Source organism: Mobula hypostoma, chromosome 9 (genome assembly GCF_963921235.1).
Source record: "Mobula hypostoma chromosome 9, sMobHyp1.1, whole genome shotgun sequence".
NCBI lineage: Eukaryota > Metazoa > Chordata > Chondrichthyes > Myliobatiformes > Myliobatidae > Mobula > Mobula hypostoma.
In genome coordinates, this window is record NC_086105.1 from 5,179,392 (window position 1) to 5,199,218 (window position 19,827).

General features: G+C 44.2%; 1 protein-coding gene across 8 annotated transcripts in view; it reads right to left on the bottom strand.

The window, feature by feature from the left end:
• The window catches only part of LOC134351471 (uncharacterized), a 191,333-nt gene that overhangs the window by 11,029 nt on the left and 160,477 nt on the right, over positions 1-19,827 (bottom strand). For all 8 annotated transcript variants that reach the window (XM_063057653.1, XM_063057657.1, XM_063057652.1 and 5 more), the window contains one exon: positions 7,957-8,026. In XM_063057653.1, coding sequence (XP_062913723.1) covers positions 7,957-8,026 — 70 coding nt within the window. The remainder of the gene's footprint in view (positions 1-7,956; positions 8,027-19,827) is intronic.

A 19,827-nucleotide genomic window follows, 5' to 3' on the forward strand; every position in this document is an offset into this window, starting at 1 on the left:
CATCCTGCTACTTGTGTGGCAACTTTCAGGGATCTATGGTCATGGACCCCAAAATCCCTCTGTTCCTCCACACTGCTAAGACTCCTGCCACTAAACCCACCACGACTTTATTATTTCCTGTCAGTCACCTTACGTACAGTCTAGTGTCACATACAATCAATCTATGTATATAAGCTATTGTATGTATTTATATTTATCGTGCTTTTTTATTATTATTGTGTTATTTAGCTTTTACAGGATTTTTTTAGTAGTGCATCGGATCGGGAGTAATAATTATTTTGTTCTCCTTTATATTTCTGTACTGGAAATGACATTAAACGATGTGGAATCTTGAATAATGTAGTCGTCTCCAGGGAGAGAGCAGGGATTATGGGGCTTATGGGATGGTGAATCAGATGGCCTCTTCCTCTGCCCGAACAATTTGCTACTCCTGTAACTCTGCAAGCGACCCAAGGGTTAACTTTGAGCAGGTTTCTCTGTTGGCAATTGCTCCTGTGGAAATGTTAATTGCCAGCCAGTTGTTTCCCTTTGATGACTGAGGATTAAGGGTTCAATGATGTAATTACCACAGGTTTATCAGGACATAATCTCCCTCTGATTGCCGAAAGACCATTGTGAAGGGTGCCTTATGCACACTCTGGGCATCCGGTTTGCCAGCATAGAGTTCTCATTCATTTAGCTTTCTCCTTGGGTTTCTGAGGTTTCGGGCAAGTGTTGGTCGCAGCGAGGGCATCTGGAAGCCTGGGGAGGAGGGAGCACAGCAATGGTGGGACACAGGCACACTCCACCACATTCCTCCGGTCCTGCAATCCAAATCCAGCACGCATTCAGAAACCAGAAGCGTGCAGATAAAGTTTGCGACAGCACAGAGTGACAATGCAGGAAGTCACACACCTGTCTGAGGAGGACGCTAGTCCCAGTTCATTATAAAGGTCTGTGGTCAGGGCAGCCTCTCCTTTTCTAAGTTTCAGAAAGTTTGGAAGCCATTTGGTAATTGGAACTGCAAGGGGAGATTAAAACTCAGCAGACGGATGAGCTGCCTCACGCGGATCGCTGCCTCCCGGGTGCAGCTTCAGAATACAGAGATGGCCCTTGAGAACAGAGATGAGGAGGAATTTCTTTAGCCAGAGGGTGGTGAATCTGTGGAATCATTGCCACAGGCGGCTGTGGAGGCCAAGTCATGAGGGATATTCAAAGTGGGGGTTGGCAGGTTCTTGATTAGTAAAGGCGTCAAAGCTTACAGAGCAAAGGTGGGAAAATGGGTTGAGAGGGATAATACATCAATCATGATGGAACGGTGGTTGAATGGTCTAATTCTGCTCCTACGTCTGATGATCCAATCAACCTGCCTCTAGTAGCCAGTGTCAGTGGGACAGTCACATCTCCTGGGTTGAAAGATCATCAAAGTCAAAAATCACAGTGAATATATTATCTAATTACGTATCTATCACCACATTCTACCATGAGATTCGTTTTCCTCTGGGCATTCACAGGGAAGTAAAGAAATGCAATAGACTTAATAAAAACTATGAATAATGACTAACAAACAAACAATGTGCAAAGGAAGACAAATTGTGCAAACAATACTAAAAAACTAGAGACTGTAGGTTCCATAGAACACAGGACACCACAGCGCAGTACAGGCCCTTTGACCCACAACGTTGTGCCAAATGTTTAACCTACTCTAAGATCAATCTAACCCTTCCTTCCCACACAGCCCTCCATTTCTCAATCATCCATGTGCTTGTCTAAGAGATTCTTAAATGCCCCTAATGCACCTGCCTCTACCACCACTCCAGCAGTGCATTGCACACACTCACCACTCTCAGTGTAAAAAAAGCTACCAGAATCAAAATCAAGTTTAATATTAGTGCATAGCTCATGAAAATTGTTGTTTTGTGGCAGTAGTATATTGCAATACATAATAATAAAAACTATAAATTACAATGTGGAATATATATATATATATATATAATTAAATTAAATACGTGGTGCAAAAAGAGAGCAACAAAAACAGTACATTGTTTGTTCAGAAATCTGACACGAAGCTGTTCCTGAAGAGTTGAGTGTATGACTTCAGGTTCCTGTACCTCCTCTTTGATGGCAGCAATGAATAGAGTGCCTGTCCTGGGTGATGGGGGTCCTTGATGATGGATGATATCTTCTTGAGGCATCGCCTTTTGAAGGTGCCCTGGATGCTGAGAAAGCTAGTGGCCGTGATAGAGCTGGCTGAGTTTACAACTTCCTGCAGCCTGTTTCCAGTCCTGTGCAGTGGCCCTTTCATACCAAACAGTGATGCAACCAGACAGAATGCTCTCCACAGCAAGAGTCTTCGGTGACATACCAAGTCTCCTCATACTCCACAGGAAATATAGCCGCTGTCATGCCTTTTTGTAATTGCATCAATATGTTGGACCTAGGATAGGTCTTCAGAGATATTGACACACAGGAACTTGAAACTGCTCACCCTTTTCACTGCTGATCCCTCTTTGAGGCCTGGTGTCTGTTCCCTCGACTTTCCCTCCTGAGGTTCACAATCAACTCCTTGGCCTTACTAATGTTGAGTACAATGTTGTTGTTGCAACATTACTCAACCAGTTGACCCTCCTCACTCCTATACACCTCCTTGTCAGCATCTGAAGTACTGCCAACAATAGTTGTACCATCAGCAAATTTATAGATGGCATTGGAGTTGTGCCTAGCCACACTCTTGTGGGTGTAGAGAGAGTAGAGCATGGGTGAGCACATATCATTGAGGTGTGCCAATGCTGACGGTCAGCAAGGAAGAGATGTCATTTCCAATCTGTGGTCTCCCAGTGAGGAAGTCAAGGATCCAGATGGAGAGGGAGATACAGAGGTCCAGGATTTGTAGCTTGTTGATTAGAACTGAGGGTATGATTGTGTTGAATGCTGGACTGTAGTCTATAAACAGCAGTTTGACTTAGGTATTGCCATTGTCCGGATGCTCCAAGACCGAGTGGAGAGCTGGTGAGATTGCCTCTGTTGTAGACCTACTGTGGTGACAGGCAAATCGCAGTGAGTCCCAGTCCTTGCTTAGACAGGAGTTGATTCAGGCCATGTTCAACCTCTCAAAGTACTTCATCACAGTAGGTGTGAGTGCAAATGAGCGACAATCATTGAGGCAGCTCACCCTGATCTTCTTGGGGACTTGTATGATTGTCACCTTTTTGAAGCAGGTGGGAAATTCCATCAGCAGCAGTGAGAGACTGAAGTTGCCCTTGAACACTCCCACCAGTTGCTTGGCACAGGTTTTCAATGTCATGGTCTGACATCTTGCCTCTTGGAAAATGTTCTGGCGTCAGCCTCCGAGACAGAGGTCACAGGGTCACCAGGTGTTCCAGGGCTTTTCACAGGTGTAGTTTTATTTTCCCTTTCAATGCATGCATAAAAGACATCAAGCTCATCTGAGAGTGAAGCATCACGGCGTCCATGATGGTAGGTTTCACCTTATAAGAAGTAATGGCCTGCAAACCCTGTCAGAGCTGATGTGCATCCAATTCCATCTCTAACTTCAATTGGAATTGTTTTTTCACTCTTAAGATAGCCTCTGACATCCCTCCTATACTTTCCTGCAATCAACTGAGAATAATGCCCCCTCATATTAGCCATTTCCACCCTGGGAAAAAGGCTCTGGCTATTCACTTAATCTGTGCCTCTTATCATCTTGTAGACCTCTATCAAACCACATCACATCCTCCTGTGCTCCAAAGACTCCTTGAGAGAGAGTCTATAGGTTGTAGAATCAGTTCAGTGTTGAAGTGATTGAAGTTATCCACGTCGACTCAGGAGCTCCACTGGAGACCAGTTTCACTAACGCAGCCAATATTCCTGCATCAGACTCCAGGTGATGCTGCATTGCTGGACATGGCATCTTTTAACTGTTGCATTAAACCCAGGCCACATCTGAGCTGCGAAAGATCAAATGTCTTCATTCTGAAGAGCAAGGTAGGCTTCTCCAATGACCAAGCCAAAACTTACCCTTCAACAGAGATATCTCAAACAATCTACTATTAGTTGCAACCCACACAATGCCGTAGGAAATGAATAAACAGTCCATGTTTCGGTCCAAGACCCTTTGTCAGGACAGCGAAAGAAGGAGGAAGATGCCAGAATAAGAACGCGGGGAGGCAGAGGGGATGGAGGACAAGCTAGAAGATGATAGGTGAAGCCAGGTGGGTGGAGGAGGAGGCATAAAGTGAGAATCTGAGAGGTGATTGGTGGAAAAGGTAAAGAGCTGAAGGATAAGGAATCTGATAGGAGAAGAGAGTGGACCATGGGAGAAAGGGAAGATGGAGGAACACAAGAGGAAGGTGATATCCAAGTGAGAAGAGATAAGAGGTCAGAGTGGGGAATTGAAGATGGGGGACAGGGAAGAGGAGACAAATTACTGGAAGCTGTTGTTTGCGGGACATTACACTGTATAACATTATAGCAGTAATTAGTACCAAACTGAGTATACTTGAGAAGGACCTGCTGGCTCTATGTTGTCTGAGGCAAACTGAGGTGATATCCAAATACAAACCAATTACGTGTCACCATTTGCTACTTCCCGGTATCACATGAGCAATGTCACAAGAATCAACGCCAGAGTCAAAGTCTTTGTATTATCAAGATACATCTATGCTATCGTATACCACCTTGAGAATCATTTTCTTGCAGGTATTTACAGGAAAACAAAGAAATACAATCAAATCAATGAAAACTACACACAAAGACTGACAAGCAACTCATGTGCAAAAGAAGACATACTTCCCAAATAATTAATAAATAAGTAAATAATAAATAATACTGAGAACATGAGTTATAGAGTCTTTGAAAGTGAGTGTGTAAGTTGTGGAATCAGTTCAGTGTTGAGGTGAGTGAAGTTATCCACATTGGTTCAGGAGCCTGATGGTTGTAGGGTAATCACTGTTCCTGAACCTGGTGGTATGGGATCTAAGGCTCCTGTACCTTCTTCCCAATGGTAGTAACGAAAGGAGAGCATGGTCTGGGTGGTGGGGGTCCTTGACGATGGACTCTGCTTGCTTGTGGCAGTTTTCTTTATAAATGTGCTACTCCAGCTAATGTACTGCTCAGTAAAATTAGAGTACAAAACTAGAGGAAAATTAGGTATACAAAATAATGAAGGGTATAAATAAGAGGTATATAAAATTAAGATGGATATAATTAGGGTAAATGCCAGCAGCTTTTTCCATTGAAGTTAGGTGAGACAAGAACTAGAGGTCATGGCTTTGAGTGAAAGTTGAAATGTTTTAGAGGAACATGAGGCAGACTTCTTTACTTAGAGGGTGGCGAGAGTGTGGACTGAGCTGCTAGTGGAAGTAGTGGATACGGGTTCAATTGCAACATTTAAGAGAAGTTTGGATAGGTGCATGGATGGGAGGAAACTGCAGGGCTATGGTTCAGGTGTTGGTAGATGAGTCTGGGCAGAATAACAGTTCAGTGTGGTTAGATGGTGTGAAAGGCCTGTTTCTCTGCTGTAACACACTACGCTTCTATAACTACAGAGAGCGATAGATGAAAGAGGTAAAAGACTGAAGAAGAAGGACAGTGGATCATGGGAGAAAGGGAGGGAGGGAGGGCAGTAGAGGGAGGTGATGGGCAGATGAGAAGGGAAGGGGTAAGAGGGGAACCAAAATGGGTAATAGAAAAAGAGAGAAGGGAGAAAAATTATGGGAAGTTGGAGAAATCAGTGCTCATGCCATCAGGTTGGAGGCTACTCAGATGGAAGAACTCTCTTCCCTATACCCAACCATGCCATTTTTTGCCCTCTCACTTTTGATCCTCCACCACTGGCAGCTGTGCCCTCAGCTACTGATGGACTTATCTTCCATAATTCTCACCCCAAACTTTTCTTACCCTCTCCTTTTTCATCCTCACTGAAAACAAAAACCCTTTGGCCAAGCATATTATCACCTGCCCTCAGGCCAGTCCATGGAGCTTCAGATCATGGATTTCCCTGACGTTCCCCAGTGAAGTTCCTTAGGGCATTGTATAAATGCAAACCTTTGCCACCCACTCCGTTTGCATTGAGAATCCTGTTGAGTTAGATGGGCTTGAGCAGATGGCAGGATGTGGGTTACAAATTAGAATGGAAGATAGAAAAGGCATATAAAAAGGACAATGTTATGCTAGTAATGGGATTTCAATATGCAGGTAGGTTGGGAAAATTAGGTCCTAAGAGAGGAAATTTGTAGAATTTGTAGAATGCCTACAAGATAGCTTTTTAGAGCAGCTTGTGGCTGAGCCCACTAGGGGAAAGGCAATTTTGGATTGGGTGTTGTGTAATGAACCAGATTTGATTAGGGAGCTTAAGGTAAAGGAACCCTTAGGAGACAGTGATCATAATATGAAATATTTCACTCTTCAATTTGAGAGGGAGAAGTCAGATGTATCAGTATTACAGTGAATTAAAGATGCAGAAGAGAAGAGCTGGCCAGATGATTGGAAGGGGACACTAGCAGGGATGACAGTAGAACAACAATGGCTGGAGTTTGGGCCGGGGGTGGGGGGGGGGAGATTTGAAAGACACAAGGTAGATACATCCCAAAGATGAATAAGTATTCTAAATGGAGGGTGAGGCAACCGTCGGCGTCAAGGAAAGTCAAACACAGTATAAAAGCAAAAGAGAGGGTATATGATAAAGCAAAAACTAGGTGGAATTTAGAGGATTTTGGAAGTGTTTAAAAACCAGGAGTAGGAAATTTTAAGAAGCTTTAGGGAGAGAGAAGGTGAAATATGAAGGCGTACTAGCCAATAATATAAAAGAGGATACCAAAAGTTTTTTTCAGCTATATAAATTATAAAAGAGGGGTGTGTATTGTGAAACACAAACACGAGAAAATCTGCAGATGCTGGAAATTCAAGCAACACACACAAAATGCTGGTGGAACGCAGCAGGCCAGGCAGCATCTATTAGAAAATATGTGCTGGCATTGGAGAGGATCCGAAGGAGGTTCATATAGTGGTAGGATTTTTCCCGCAGTTGTTGAGTCTAGGACCAGAGAGCACAGCTTCAGTATAGAGAGACGTCCATTTAGAACAGATAAGGAGGAATTTCTTTAACAAGAGGATAGTGAATCTGTGGAATTCATTGCCACAGACAGCTGTGGATGCCAAGTCATTGAGTATATTTAAAACAGAGGTTGATCATTCCTAATTACACAATGTGTCAAAGATTACTGGGAGAAGGCGGGAGAATGGGATTGAGAGGGATAATAATAAATCTGCTTCCATGGAATGGTAAAGCAGACTCGAGGAGCTGAATGGCCTGATGGCTCCTATATCTTATGGTATTATGACAGAACAGCCTACTTGCTTGTAATGCTCAGACCACACGGAGTATAATGAGCAGTTTTGGACCCCTTATCAAAGAAAGAATGTTCCGGCATTGGAGAGGGTCCAGAGGAGGTTCACAAGAATGTTTTCAGGAAAGAAAAGAAAGGGCTAACTTATGAGTGTTTGATGGTTCTGGATCTGTACTTGCCGGTGTTTAGAAAAATGAGGGGGAATCTCACTGAAACCTACTAAATATTGAAAGACTTAGATGAGTGAATGTGGAGAGAGTCCAGAGGAGATTCATATAGTGGGAAGATATTTCCCATAGTGGTTGAGTCTAGGACTAGAGGGCACAGCCTCAGAATAGAGGGATGTCCTGTTAGCACAGAGATGAGGAGGAATTTCTTTAGCCAGAGGGTGGTGAATCTGTGTAATCCATTGCTACAGTCAGGTAGAGAAGGCAAGTCTTTGGGTATACTTAAGCAGAGGTTGACAGGTTTGTGATTAGTGTGGGTGTCAAAGGTTATGGGAAGAAGGCAGGAGAACAGAAATAATAAACCAGCTATAATGGAATGATGGAGCAGAGTCGATGGGCCAAATGGCTAAGTCTGCTCCAATGTCTTATGTTCTTACTTGTTATCTGAGTTGTGCCCTTACCTTGGCTCGGTATAGCTTCAGGTCCAAAGCTTTTAGATCCATGTTTCCAATCAATGACCTCATGAAGCCACTGTTAAAGAAAGACAAAGCAAGGGGTGTTTAATATTGGGGGAAATCGGACAGAGCTTTGGCATTTGGGAGGGGGGAGCGGGGTTAGTGGTCTTACTTCCGCTAGAGGCAGAGATGATATGTACCAGTGCTCAGTTGCTTTCAATTTGGTGATTGTCGAACACCGGCTTCCAATCGAGCTTGTTAGAGTCAGGATCCAATGGCTAAGGAGATCCAAGGCAACTGGATTCTGCTGCATTGATGCAACACACCCACACATACACATACACAGAGACACATGCACACACACACCCACACATACACACAGACACATGCACACACACACCCACACATACACATAGACACATGCACACACACACCCACACCTACACACAGACACATGCACACACACACCCACACATACACATAGACACATGCACACACACACACGCACAGACACATACTGTAGTGTATTTAATATTTCTGTAATATTTGATCAATATTTGAGTAATATTGCAAACATATTGTTTGATTAAGCATTCTTTAGTTGCTTACCTAATTCATTATAACTTATACATGGTTGGAGCCTCTTGCTGTGCAGTTGTTGGGTCAACGTAAATGCCGGCCCAGATAGACTGAAAAGACAGGGTGTCAATAGGAATGAGAGCTGATTTTGCTTGGTCTCCGCAATGGTTAACACCATGGCGCTGAGACTATGAAGACTGACCCAGCACTGACTCTATGCCTGCTAATATGATGAACTGATAAGCAAGGCAATCTATACATCCTTTGATAATAAGTTGAATATGTAAAGAAGTACATGAATGGCATACGTGGTGACCTCACCATGCTATGTCGATGTGTCTTACTAATGTAAATCTAAGTACGCACGTATCCTCAGGGTCCTGTGCTGCTCTTTCTGGAGATTAGTTTCTGGAGTTACAAAACATAGCAGTAGCAATGAGGTAGTTTTGAAACAAACCCAAGATAACTACCTACCTATTGCAGAGTTTTTTTCATCAGAAGGGACAAGAGAAAGAGAGATATTCGAGTTAAAAAAGCAGAAAATGGATGATATACATGGGAACATAAACAATGAGTATGAGGTGATTATAATACTATTTTTTAAAAAGCAGAAATGGCTGGCTGTATTGGAAGATGGATGTTTTCAATTACAGAACAGATAACTGGGTGATGTATACTGATTGAACTGAGCAGTGTTTTGAAGCATGAAACAGCCAGTAAAACGCGAGTACCAGTGTTACTGAGTGCAGTAGGTGGAAAGGAATAGAGTTTGCTCAGAAGTTTAACTGCTTTAACTAAACTAGTCAAAATGAGCTTTGTTAATGTTGTGAACATAATGTGGGAGCTCTCAAATGTGAAAACCATTGCTGATTGCAGAACACTTCAGGCTTCATAAGCAGGATAAAAAGGAAGGGGAGCCCATTTCAGTGTATGTGGCTAAACTGAAGAAAGTATCCAAGTATTGTCAGTTCAGTGATGGGCTTAATGAGGCACTGAGAGATTGTTTAGTTTGAGGAATCTTACAAGAAAGCATTCAAAAATGGCTTCTAACTGCAGCACAGCTCACATTTAAAAGAGCAGTATAAATCACTGTATCAATAGAATCAGCAGCCAGAAACGCAAGTGAGTTGCAGTTAGGAATGAAAGTGAGCGTGAACAAAATCAGAACTTCTAAACAAAAACCTGCCTGACCAAACAAATTGTGTTACCATTGTGGCAAGGGTTCACATACAGCAGACCAATGCAGGTTTAAAGGCAAAACATGCAAAAACTGCAACAAAGTAGGACATGTACAAAGACCATGTTGGGCAGAAAAAAATAAATGGACCGCACAGGGAAAAGAAAAAGATAGAAGTCAAGTTGCAGTTTCAAAAAGAGAACTAATCTGCAGCCCACTGATAAAAAATCTGATAATGATGAGAGTGACATAGGACTGAGTAGGCTTGAGATTTACAATGTGAAAACTAATGATAGGCAGGCAATGTGGCTTATACAAGAAGTGTTCCCAATAGCCTCCACTACAGCCTTGCACACTGTTGATGTGTTGAGAAGCCTCTATTTAAGGACTGGTTTTCCAGAACACTTAGTCAATGACAATGGACTACAGTATGTTGCACAACAGTTTCAGTCATTCCTGAAAATGCACGGAGTAAGATATATTACGCCTGCACCATACCACGCAGTGACAAATGGCTTAGTGGAAAGGAATCCAGAGCCTAAAGAATGTCAGAAGAACGCACTACATGGACACAGAATCAAAGCTCGCCAATTTCCTCCTTGCACATCGCAATGCTGCACACTCCCCAACCAACAATTCACCAGCTGTGCTGCCCCTGGGTTGTCCCTTGCATTCACACTTGGATCTCCTCAAAGCCAGTCTCAGAAGGAGCAGGCAGGACAAACAGCTGAGGCAAATTGAATGCTCCTCAAACGAGGAGGGTTCACTCCTGAACAAGCAGTATGGGTAAGGGACTACAGAGGTGATCAAAAGTAGGTACTCAGATAGATCAAGGACAGAGTTGCACCACTCTCCTATACAGTGGAGATTGTGTCTGTGGAGACGATATGTCGACCATTTGAGGAGAGCAGAGTCAATTGTTAGAGAAGAAAAGTGGCCAGAACTGTTAGAACCACTTCCTGCAGTCCCAGAGTCAACTCCTACAACCAACATGGAGGAGAACCCAGAACCTGCGATTGTTTCACAGCCACAAGTCTCACCTGTCAAGCAGAGTGATCCCACTTGTTATGTAAAGCCATTATCCCACAAGCGTAAAAAGACCTCCACAGTGATTAAATCTTTAGGCCTGAATGGGACAATTGAAAATTTCAAATTTCAAAGTACATATACATCATCATTGTCTTGCAGGGATACTCAATAAATCTATAATAGAATCAATGAAAGATTGCACTAACTTAGGCATTCAAGCAGTGTGCAAAAGACAACAACCTGTGCAAATACAAAAAGAAATAAATAATAATAATAAATAAATAAGCAATAAATATCGAGAACATGAGATGAATAGTCCTTGAAAGTGAGTCCATAGGTTGTGAGAGCACTTCAATGATGGGGCAAGTGTAATTTAGTGAAATTATCCCTTTTAGTTCAAGAGCCTGATGTTTGAGGCTCCTGGACCTAGTCAATGTGAGTTCTTCTTTCTGATGTTCTGCATCGAGAGAAGGGCATGACCTGGGTGGCGTGGATCGCTGATGATGCTGCTTTCCTGCGACAACACTTCGTGTAAATGCTGTCAGTGACAGGGATGGCCTTACCCGTGATGGAATGGGCCGTATCCACAACGTTTTTGTAGGGTTTTCTGTGCAAGGACCTTGGTATTTCCATACCAGGCTGTGATGCAGTCTGTCAATATACTCTCCATATCTATAGAAATGTGTCAAAGTTTTCGATGCTGTGCTGCATCTTTGCAAGCTCCCGAGTAGAAGGGGTGCTGCAGTGCTTTCTTCATAATTGCACCTGTACGCCGGGCCCAGAACAGGTCCTCAGAAACGATATCACTGAGAAATCGTAAGATGCTGATCCTCTCCACTCCTAATCCCTCGATAAGGACTGGCTCACGGGCCTTTGCTTTCCTCCTCCTGAAGTCAACGATCAACTCCTTGGTCTTGCTGACGTTGAGTAAGAGGTTGTTGCTTGGGCATCACTCAACCAGATTTTCAATCTCCCTCTTATATACTGATCTGTCACCCTCCTTGATTTGGCCTTCAGCAGTGGTTATCAGCAAACTTAAATATGGATTGGAGCTGTGCTTAGCCACACAGTCATAACTATAAAGTGAGGAGAGCAGGGGGCTAAGCACACAGCCTCGTGGTGCCCCTGTACTGATGGAGATTGTGGAGGGAATGCTGTTCCCAATCTGAACTGACTGGGATCTGCAGCTGAGGAAATCGAGGATACAATTGCATAAGGAGGTATTGCAGCTAATGTCTTGGAGTTTATTGTTTAGTTTTGAGAGGATGTTGGTATTGAATGCTGAGCTGTAGTCAATAAAGTCTCTTAAACATCCCTAATGTACCTGCCTCTACCACCAGACCTGGCAGTACATTCCACGCACAATCACTCTGCGTAAAAAACCTTCCTCTGACATGCCCCCCTTTACTATCCTCCAATCACCCTCAAATAATGCCCCCTTGTGTTCACCACTTCCACCCTTGGAAAGTGTCTCTCGCTGCCCAGTTGATCTATACACCTCTATCAAGTCACCTCTCATCCCCCTTCTCTCCTAAGAGAAAGGCTCTAACTCAGTCAAACTATCCTCATAAGACTTACTCTCCAATCCAGGCGGCATCCTGGTAAACCTCTTCTGCACCCTCTCTAAAGGGAAGCAGTCGGAAATATTAATCCTGTCAAGCCCTTTCGATGAAGTCACCTGTGTAAACTCAAGGGAATAGGCCCAGTCTGTTTAAGCTATAAAATGATCAACCCACCATCCCAGGATTGTGTGCAGGGAGCAGAGGTTTAGTTTAATTTAGAACAGACACCGTGGGTCGAAGAATGTGTTTCTGTGCTGTTCTATGCTCACATCAGAAAGATGCAACAGAAAGGCATGCACAAAACTTCATCTCCAGTCAGTGAACAATGTAATGAGCTGAATTTCAGAGGCTCAATCTGTTGTGCTGAAACTACCAGACAGTAACTCGCAGAATCAAAGTCAGATTTATTATTACTGACATAGGTCATGAAACTTGTTGTAACGAGCTCTTCGGACCTTTGCAGGGTGCCAGAAAATGTTGGGCTCCGCGATTTTTAGAGCACTTGAATTGATTAATTGTTGTTTAACGACGGAGTGGTTGATAGGTTGTAAGCCCGGAGGAGGTTCAGACAGAGGGAATCAGAATCAGGTTTATTGTTTATGTTGTGAAATATTTTGTCTTGTGGCAGCAGTACAGTCCAATACATGAAAGATACTATGAATTATTATAATAAGAAATATATATATAAGTAGTGCACAAAGAGAGCAAAAAAAATAGTGAGGTAGTGTTCATGGGTTCATGGACCATTCAGAAATCCGATGGTGCAGGGGAAGAAGTTGTTGCTGAAACATTGAGTGTGGGTCTTCAGGCTCCTGTATCTCCTCCCTGACGGAAGTAATGAGAAGAGAGCGTGTCCTGGATGATGGGGGCGGGGGGGCCTCCCCAGCGGTTCTGCTAACCAAGGTTGACTTCCTAAGCAGCGATCTTTTTTTTTCTTTTTAACAGGAAATGGTGTGTCTTGCCGTCCAGATAGACGTTAGCCAGGGAAACAGACACAGGGAATGGTGTGACTCTAACAGTTCATAGCGAGGCCTGGAGGCAGACAAGAGCCCGGGTCTGTTCTCTGGTCTCTTAAATTGGAGTGCTGACCTGCTCGAGGTCACCTCAGGAACCAGCCAAAGTTCAGCTCCACAACGTCGATCCTTTAAGTGAGGCGGCTAACTTTCTTGTGACTACACTTCTGAGCTGACGGTGAGCAGATTTGATGCCATTGTGTTTGCCTACATGCATTAGGTGGGCTGAGGTTCGAACAATAGAGAGGACTCTGTCTGTGTTCAGAAGAGTAACGGATAAAACTGTCTGCTACAGTTCCAGCCCCGTCCACGCTCCCTTCCTGACAATAGAAACGTTTCAACATAATTAAGCAGAGACAAAAAGTGATTCTGTTCAACCGTGCTGTTCCTTGCTATGTGCGGCTTGACAGGCACTGCCCTGCAATGCATTCCCCATTAATGAGCTCCCAGAATGACTCTTAAGTAGGGATGTAACAGCTCCCAGTTTGTGTCTGAGTGTCCACCAGCTCCCGTTTGGCCAAACCCACACCCCCCCACCCCCTCGGAAAGCACCGTTGATAGAAACCAGGACGGACAAGAGAAGGGATGATTCGGCAGAGGATGAGGGGTGTGGTTTGATCTGAACTCTTCAAAAAATGAAGTTAAAAAATGAAGTAAAAAATGTAGAGGTTAATACATCCACAGTCAGCACAGAGGGTGAACTGGATAAAAACCAGTGCTGATGAAAGCATTTACTTTATTCTCTTTTCGGACTAGCTGCAGGGGAAAGGAAAGCAAGTGTTGGAAAGGAAATGACAGTGTTGGAAAGACTGACTTTCACAAAGTATCTGTTCCAGGGCCACCAGACTCAAAAACAGTTACTTTCCCCAAGTAGTAAGGCTGATCAACACCTCCACCCACTAACCCACCCCTCCACATCCCCAACACCACTACTCTATCATTTCCTGTCAGTTACCAAGTGTACAGACACTCCTGTGCCTAACATCACTTTATGTACGTATGATCAGTCTATGTATATAAACTAACCTTATGTGTTTACAGTATATTTATTGTGTTCTTTGTGTTTATTGAGTTTCTTTATGTAGATCAGATCTAAAGTGACAATCTTTTCGTATACACATGTGCTGACGAATGGCAATAAACAATCTCAAATCTTTTAAAGCAGAGAATTGTTGCATAGTCCACAGTGGGACATAGGCTGAACCAGAAGAAGAAATCAAAATTGACAAGAAAGGAAATGATTCTGTGCAAACATTTCTGGCCAAACCTTAACGAAAAGCACAGTCGACGTTTCGGGCCAAGTCCCTTCGGCAGGACTGGAGAAAAAAAGCTGAGGAGTAGGTTTAAAAGTTGGGAGGAGGGGAGAGAGAAATACCAGGTGATAGGTGAAACCCAGAGGTAGAGGAATGAAACACAGAGCTGGGAAGTTGATTTGTGAAATAGATACAGGGCTGGAGAAGGGGGAATCTGATAGAAGAGGACAGAAGGCCATGGAAGAAAGAAAAGGGGAAGGAGCACCAGCAGGAGGTGATGGGCAGGAAAGGAGATGAGGTGAGAGGGGGAAAAGGGGATGGGGAATGGTGAAGGCTGAGGGGCATTACTGAAAGTTCAAGAAATGGATGCTCACGCCATCAGGTTGGAAGCTGCCAGACTCAATATAAGGTGTTTTTCCATGTCTCATTCCCATTCCGATATGTCTATCCATGGCCTCCTCCACTGTTGTGATGAGGCCACACTTAAGTTGGAGGAACAACACCATATAGTCTGTCTGAGTAGCTGATGGCATGAACATCAATTTATCAAACTTCCAGTAATGCCCCCACCCCTTTCACTATTCCCCATTCCCTTTCCCTCTCTCACCTTATCTCCTTGTCTGCCCATTGCCTCTCTCTGGTGCTCCTCCTCCTTTTCTTTCTTCCAGGACCTTCTGTCCTCTTTTATCAGATTCCCCCTTCTCCAACCCTGTATCTCTTTCACCAATCAACTTCCCAGCTCTTCACTTCAGCCCCTCTCCCTTCAGGTTTCACCCATCACCTTGTGCTTCTCTCTACACTCCCTCCACCTTTTAAATCTACTCCTCAGCACTTTTTCTCCAGTCCTGCCAAAGGATTTCAGCCCGAAATGTCATCTGTACTCTTTTCCATAGATGTTGCCTGGCCTGCCGAGTTCCTCCAGCATTTTGTGAGTGTTGCTTGGATTATCAGTATTTGCAGATTTTCTCTTTTTTGAAAGAGTCATAAAGCAGTACAGCACAGAAACAGGCCCTTCAGCCCATCTAGTCCATGCTGAACTATTACTTTGCCTAATCCCATGGATTTACACCCGGACCATACCCCTCCCATCCCTGCACATATCTAAATGTCTCTTCACTGATCACGTTGAACCCACATCTGAGCTGAGTGTGGCAGCTCGTTCCACACTTTCACCTCTCCCTGAGGGGATGGCGAGGGAGGGAGTTCTTCCTCAAGTTCCCCTTAAATATTTCACCTTTCACACTTAACCTATGATTTAAGGCAGAGGAGTTACAGGTACCTGAAGACATTTTTTTTTGAGGAACAGCTTCTTCCCCTGTTAGATTTCTGAATGGACAATGAAACCATGAATCATTTTGCTCTCTTTTTACAATACTTATTTAATTTTTAAAAAAATTGTATTGCTTATTATAATAAATAATGCATCTTATGCATTGCACCTTAATGCTGCTGCAGAACAACCAATTTGCTGATATATATCAGTGATAATAAACCTAATTCCAATTCTCACCTAATGGTACAATTTGTTGGTGTCCCCAGCCCCCAACCCCCAGGGGTTCAGGGCTGCGAGCACTGAGGGCCACTTCCTGTGGCCTTCCTCATTACCACAGGATACCAGCTCCACAACAACCGTCATCCCTCCTGCTGCAGATACAGAGCCTTGGCTGAGCCAGGCAGAGAGACAAACAACGCCCCAGTACTCTGAGCCCAGCCCTGGGTCATGTTACACGGCCCCTATTAACAAAGTGGCAAGTGGATATGTTACCGCGTATTCAGATGTTTCCAGCCGACCTCAGGAACTGGCTGCACTGCAGGTGTTTTCATTATTTCTTCCTCGGGTTTAAATCCTCCTAATCTGTGCAGTCGCATTGCTTTTTTTAAAAATGAAAACAATGCAGGCAGCACAGGGATGACAGTGCATACAGCTTGCGTAGGGATGGCTGGCTCTAGCCTGGACTTGATTGTAGTTGTTCCAAAATCGGCAGCTGTGCCTTCATCTCCTGTGCACCCCAAACTCTGGAATCCTCTCCCTAAACCTCTCATTCCAGCACCTCCTTCCTCAACAAGTGACTTTTGTGAGATTTCCGTGGAAAGTGTTGCCTCTCAGGTTCCCATGAAATCTCTTCCCGCTCACCTTAAATCAATGCCCCCTAGTCCTTGGTTCCTTCAGGTTGTTATACCCTTGACTTGATTATAGGGATAAATTTCCTCCACCTATTAAATGCTCCCAATTGCGTACGCCTCAAATAGCCACTGAAAGCCAAGTCCAGCTCATGGCCTTCCCGTCTGGCTTAGAGACTAAACCCGGTTGAACCATTTCTACTGACAGGAGAAGGGGCAAAGGTGGGTTACTGGCACCTTAAAACCAGTCACTTTGGGCAGATGGGGCTAGTCAGTCATGGTTGGCAGCTCATCTAGGAGAAGGAAAGCTCTGATCTCAAACCTCCGTTGCCTTTTGTGTGAGGTTACCCACTTTGGTGGTAAGAACAGGAAGGCAGATTATTATCTAAATAGAGTCAAGTTAGGAAAAGGGGAAGTACAACGAGATCTAGGTGTTCTTGTACATCAGTCACTGAAAGCAAGCAAGCAAGTACAGCAGGCAGTGAAGAAAGCTAATGGCATGCTGGCCTTCATAACAAGGGGAATTGAGTATAAGAGCAAAGAGGTCTTTCTGCAGCTGTACAGGGCCCTGGTGAGACCACACCTGGAGTACTGTGTGCAGTTTTGGTCTCCCAAATTTGAGGAAGGACATTCTTGCTATTGAGGGAGTGCAGCGTAGGTTCACAAGGTTAATTCCCGGGATGGCGGGACTGTCATATGTCGAAAGATTGGAGCGACTGGGCTTGTATACACTGGAATTTAGAAGGCTGAGAGGGGATCTTATTGAAACATATAAGATTATTAAGGGATTGGACACGCTGGAGGCAGGAAGCATGTTCCCGCTGATGGGTGAGTGCAGAACCAGAGGCCACAGTTTAAGAATAAGGGGTAGGCCATTTAGAACGGAGTTGAGGAAAAACTTTTTCACCCAGAGAGTGGTGGATATATGGAATGCTCTGCCCCAGAAGGCTGTGGAGGCCAAGTCTCTGGATGCTTTCAAGAAAGAGATGGATAGAGCTCTTAAAGATAGCGGAATCAAAGGTTATGGGGAAAAGGCAGAAACTGGATACTGATTGTGGATGATCAGCCATGATCACAGTGAATGGCAGTGCTGGCGGTGCTGGCTGAAAGGGCTGAATGGCCTACTCCTGCACCTATTGTCTATTGTCTATTGCCTTGTGGCTTTGGGGGTATACCCTGAGGAAAAATCCAGAGCTGGAGTCCCTAAGACAGTCCTACATTGAGTTCAAAGCTGACTGAGAACTCCTATGATGCTGCTGGTGCCAAACTGTATCGGTCTCTGTCATCACTTTGGGTTCATCAGATGTATGGAAAGGGGGAGCTTGATACATGAGTCAAGATCCTCCAGCATTTTGTCTATGTTGCTCTTGATTTCCAGCATCTTCAGAATCTTGTGTGAACTTGCTGGCCACCAAGGACCTGTCCTCATCCCCTTCTATCTCAGAGTTGGGTGCTTCCATTGACACATTACCCAAATCTGTAGAGCCTGCATCCATGTTCTTAGAGTCATAGAGCAATACAGGCCCTTCAGCCCATCCAGTCTATACTGACCACAGTGCCAACCCAGCCTGTCCCAATTTCCTGCATTCTGCCTGTATCTACACAAGCCCCACCCTGCCATGTACCTCTCCAAGTTCCTCTTAAATAATACTATTGTACGCCTCAACCACTTCCTCTAGGAGCTCATTCCATAGACTCACCACCCTCTGTGTGAAGAAGTTGACCCTCAGCCCCCTTTTAAATTTTTCCCCTCTCGCCCTAATCCTATGCCCTCTATTTTTGGATTCCCCTACCCTGAGGAAAAACTATTACCATCTATGTTATCACTGCCCCTCCTAATTTTAACCCATCTATAAGTTTGCTCCTTGTTCTCCTACCTTTCAAGGAATGAAGGCCCAGCCTGGACAACCTTTGTCTATAACTCAGCTCCTGTATTCATGGCAAGATCTTTGTCAATCTTCTCTGCACTCTTTCCAGTTTCACATGGTCTTGACCAACATGATAGCCAAAACTGTAGACAGTTCTCCAAATGCAGCCTCACTAACAACATGTACAACTGAAACATAATGTTCCAATTCCTATTCTCACAGGCGAGACTAGTGAAGGTCAGTGTACTAAATGTCTTTTTCCATCTACCTGCAGTTCTGCTTTCAACAGTTCACTCATCCAGGCTGCTGTCCCCACATGCATCAAATCAGCCACCATGGTCCCTGTATCAAAGAACCCTACACCTTCAGAATTAAGCAACTACCACTTGTTGGCACTGACACCAGTCATCATGAAGAGCTTTGGATGGCTGGTAATGGCACATATCAAAAACTCTATTTCTGCCACACTGGACACTTACCAATAGGTTTACCAGATGCCATAACACCTGCCATGCATCTGGCCCTGACACACCTAGAAAACAAGGACACTTGTGTGATTATGGATTTCAGTTTGACATTCAACACTATTTCCCACAGACCTGGAGGAACAAACTCCTACTCTTCAGACTAAATACACCACTGTGCAACTGGGTGTTGGGCACCCTAACCAACAGACCTCAGATATTCTGGATGCACAACCGCTCCTCCCTGCCGTCCTCAGCACGGACGCCCCCGCAAGGCTGTGTGCTGAGCCCACTGCTATACACTCCACTCACACATGACTGCACGGCCAAACACCAGAGTAATCCCATTGTCAAGTTCAGCAAAGGTGCTGGAAAAAAGGCAGCATTATTGTAAAGGATCCCACCCACCCTGTCTATGGACGGTTTGTCCCACCCACCCACGTCTGGGAGGAGGGTACCCAGCATCCACACCACACTCAAAAACAGTTACATTCCTCAAGCAGTAAGGCTGATCAACACTTCTACCCACTAACCCACCCTTCCACACCCCTAACCACCACTACTTTATCATTTCCTGTCAGAGTCACCTTATGCACAGACACTCCTGTGCCTAGCTGCACTTTATGGACATACAATCAATCTATGTATATAAGCTATCTTAAGTATTTCTATTTATTGTGTTATTTTTATTATTGTGTTCTTTATCTTATTGTGTTATTTTTTGTGCTGCATCAGATCCAGAGTAACAATTATTTCATTCTCCTTTACTCTTGTGTACTGGAAATGACATTAAACAAATTTGAACAATTCT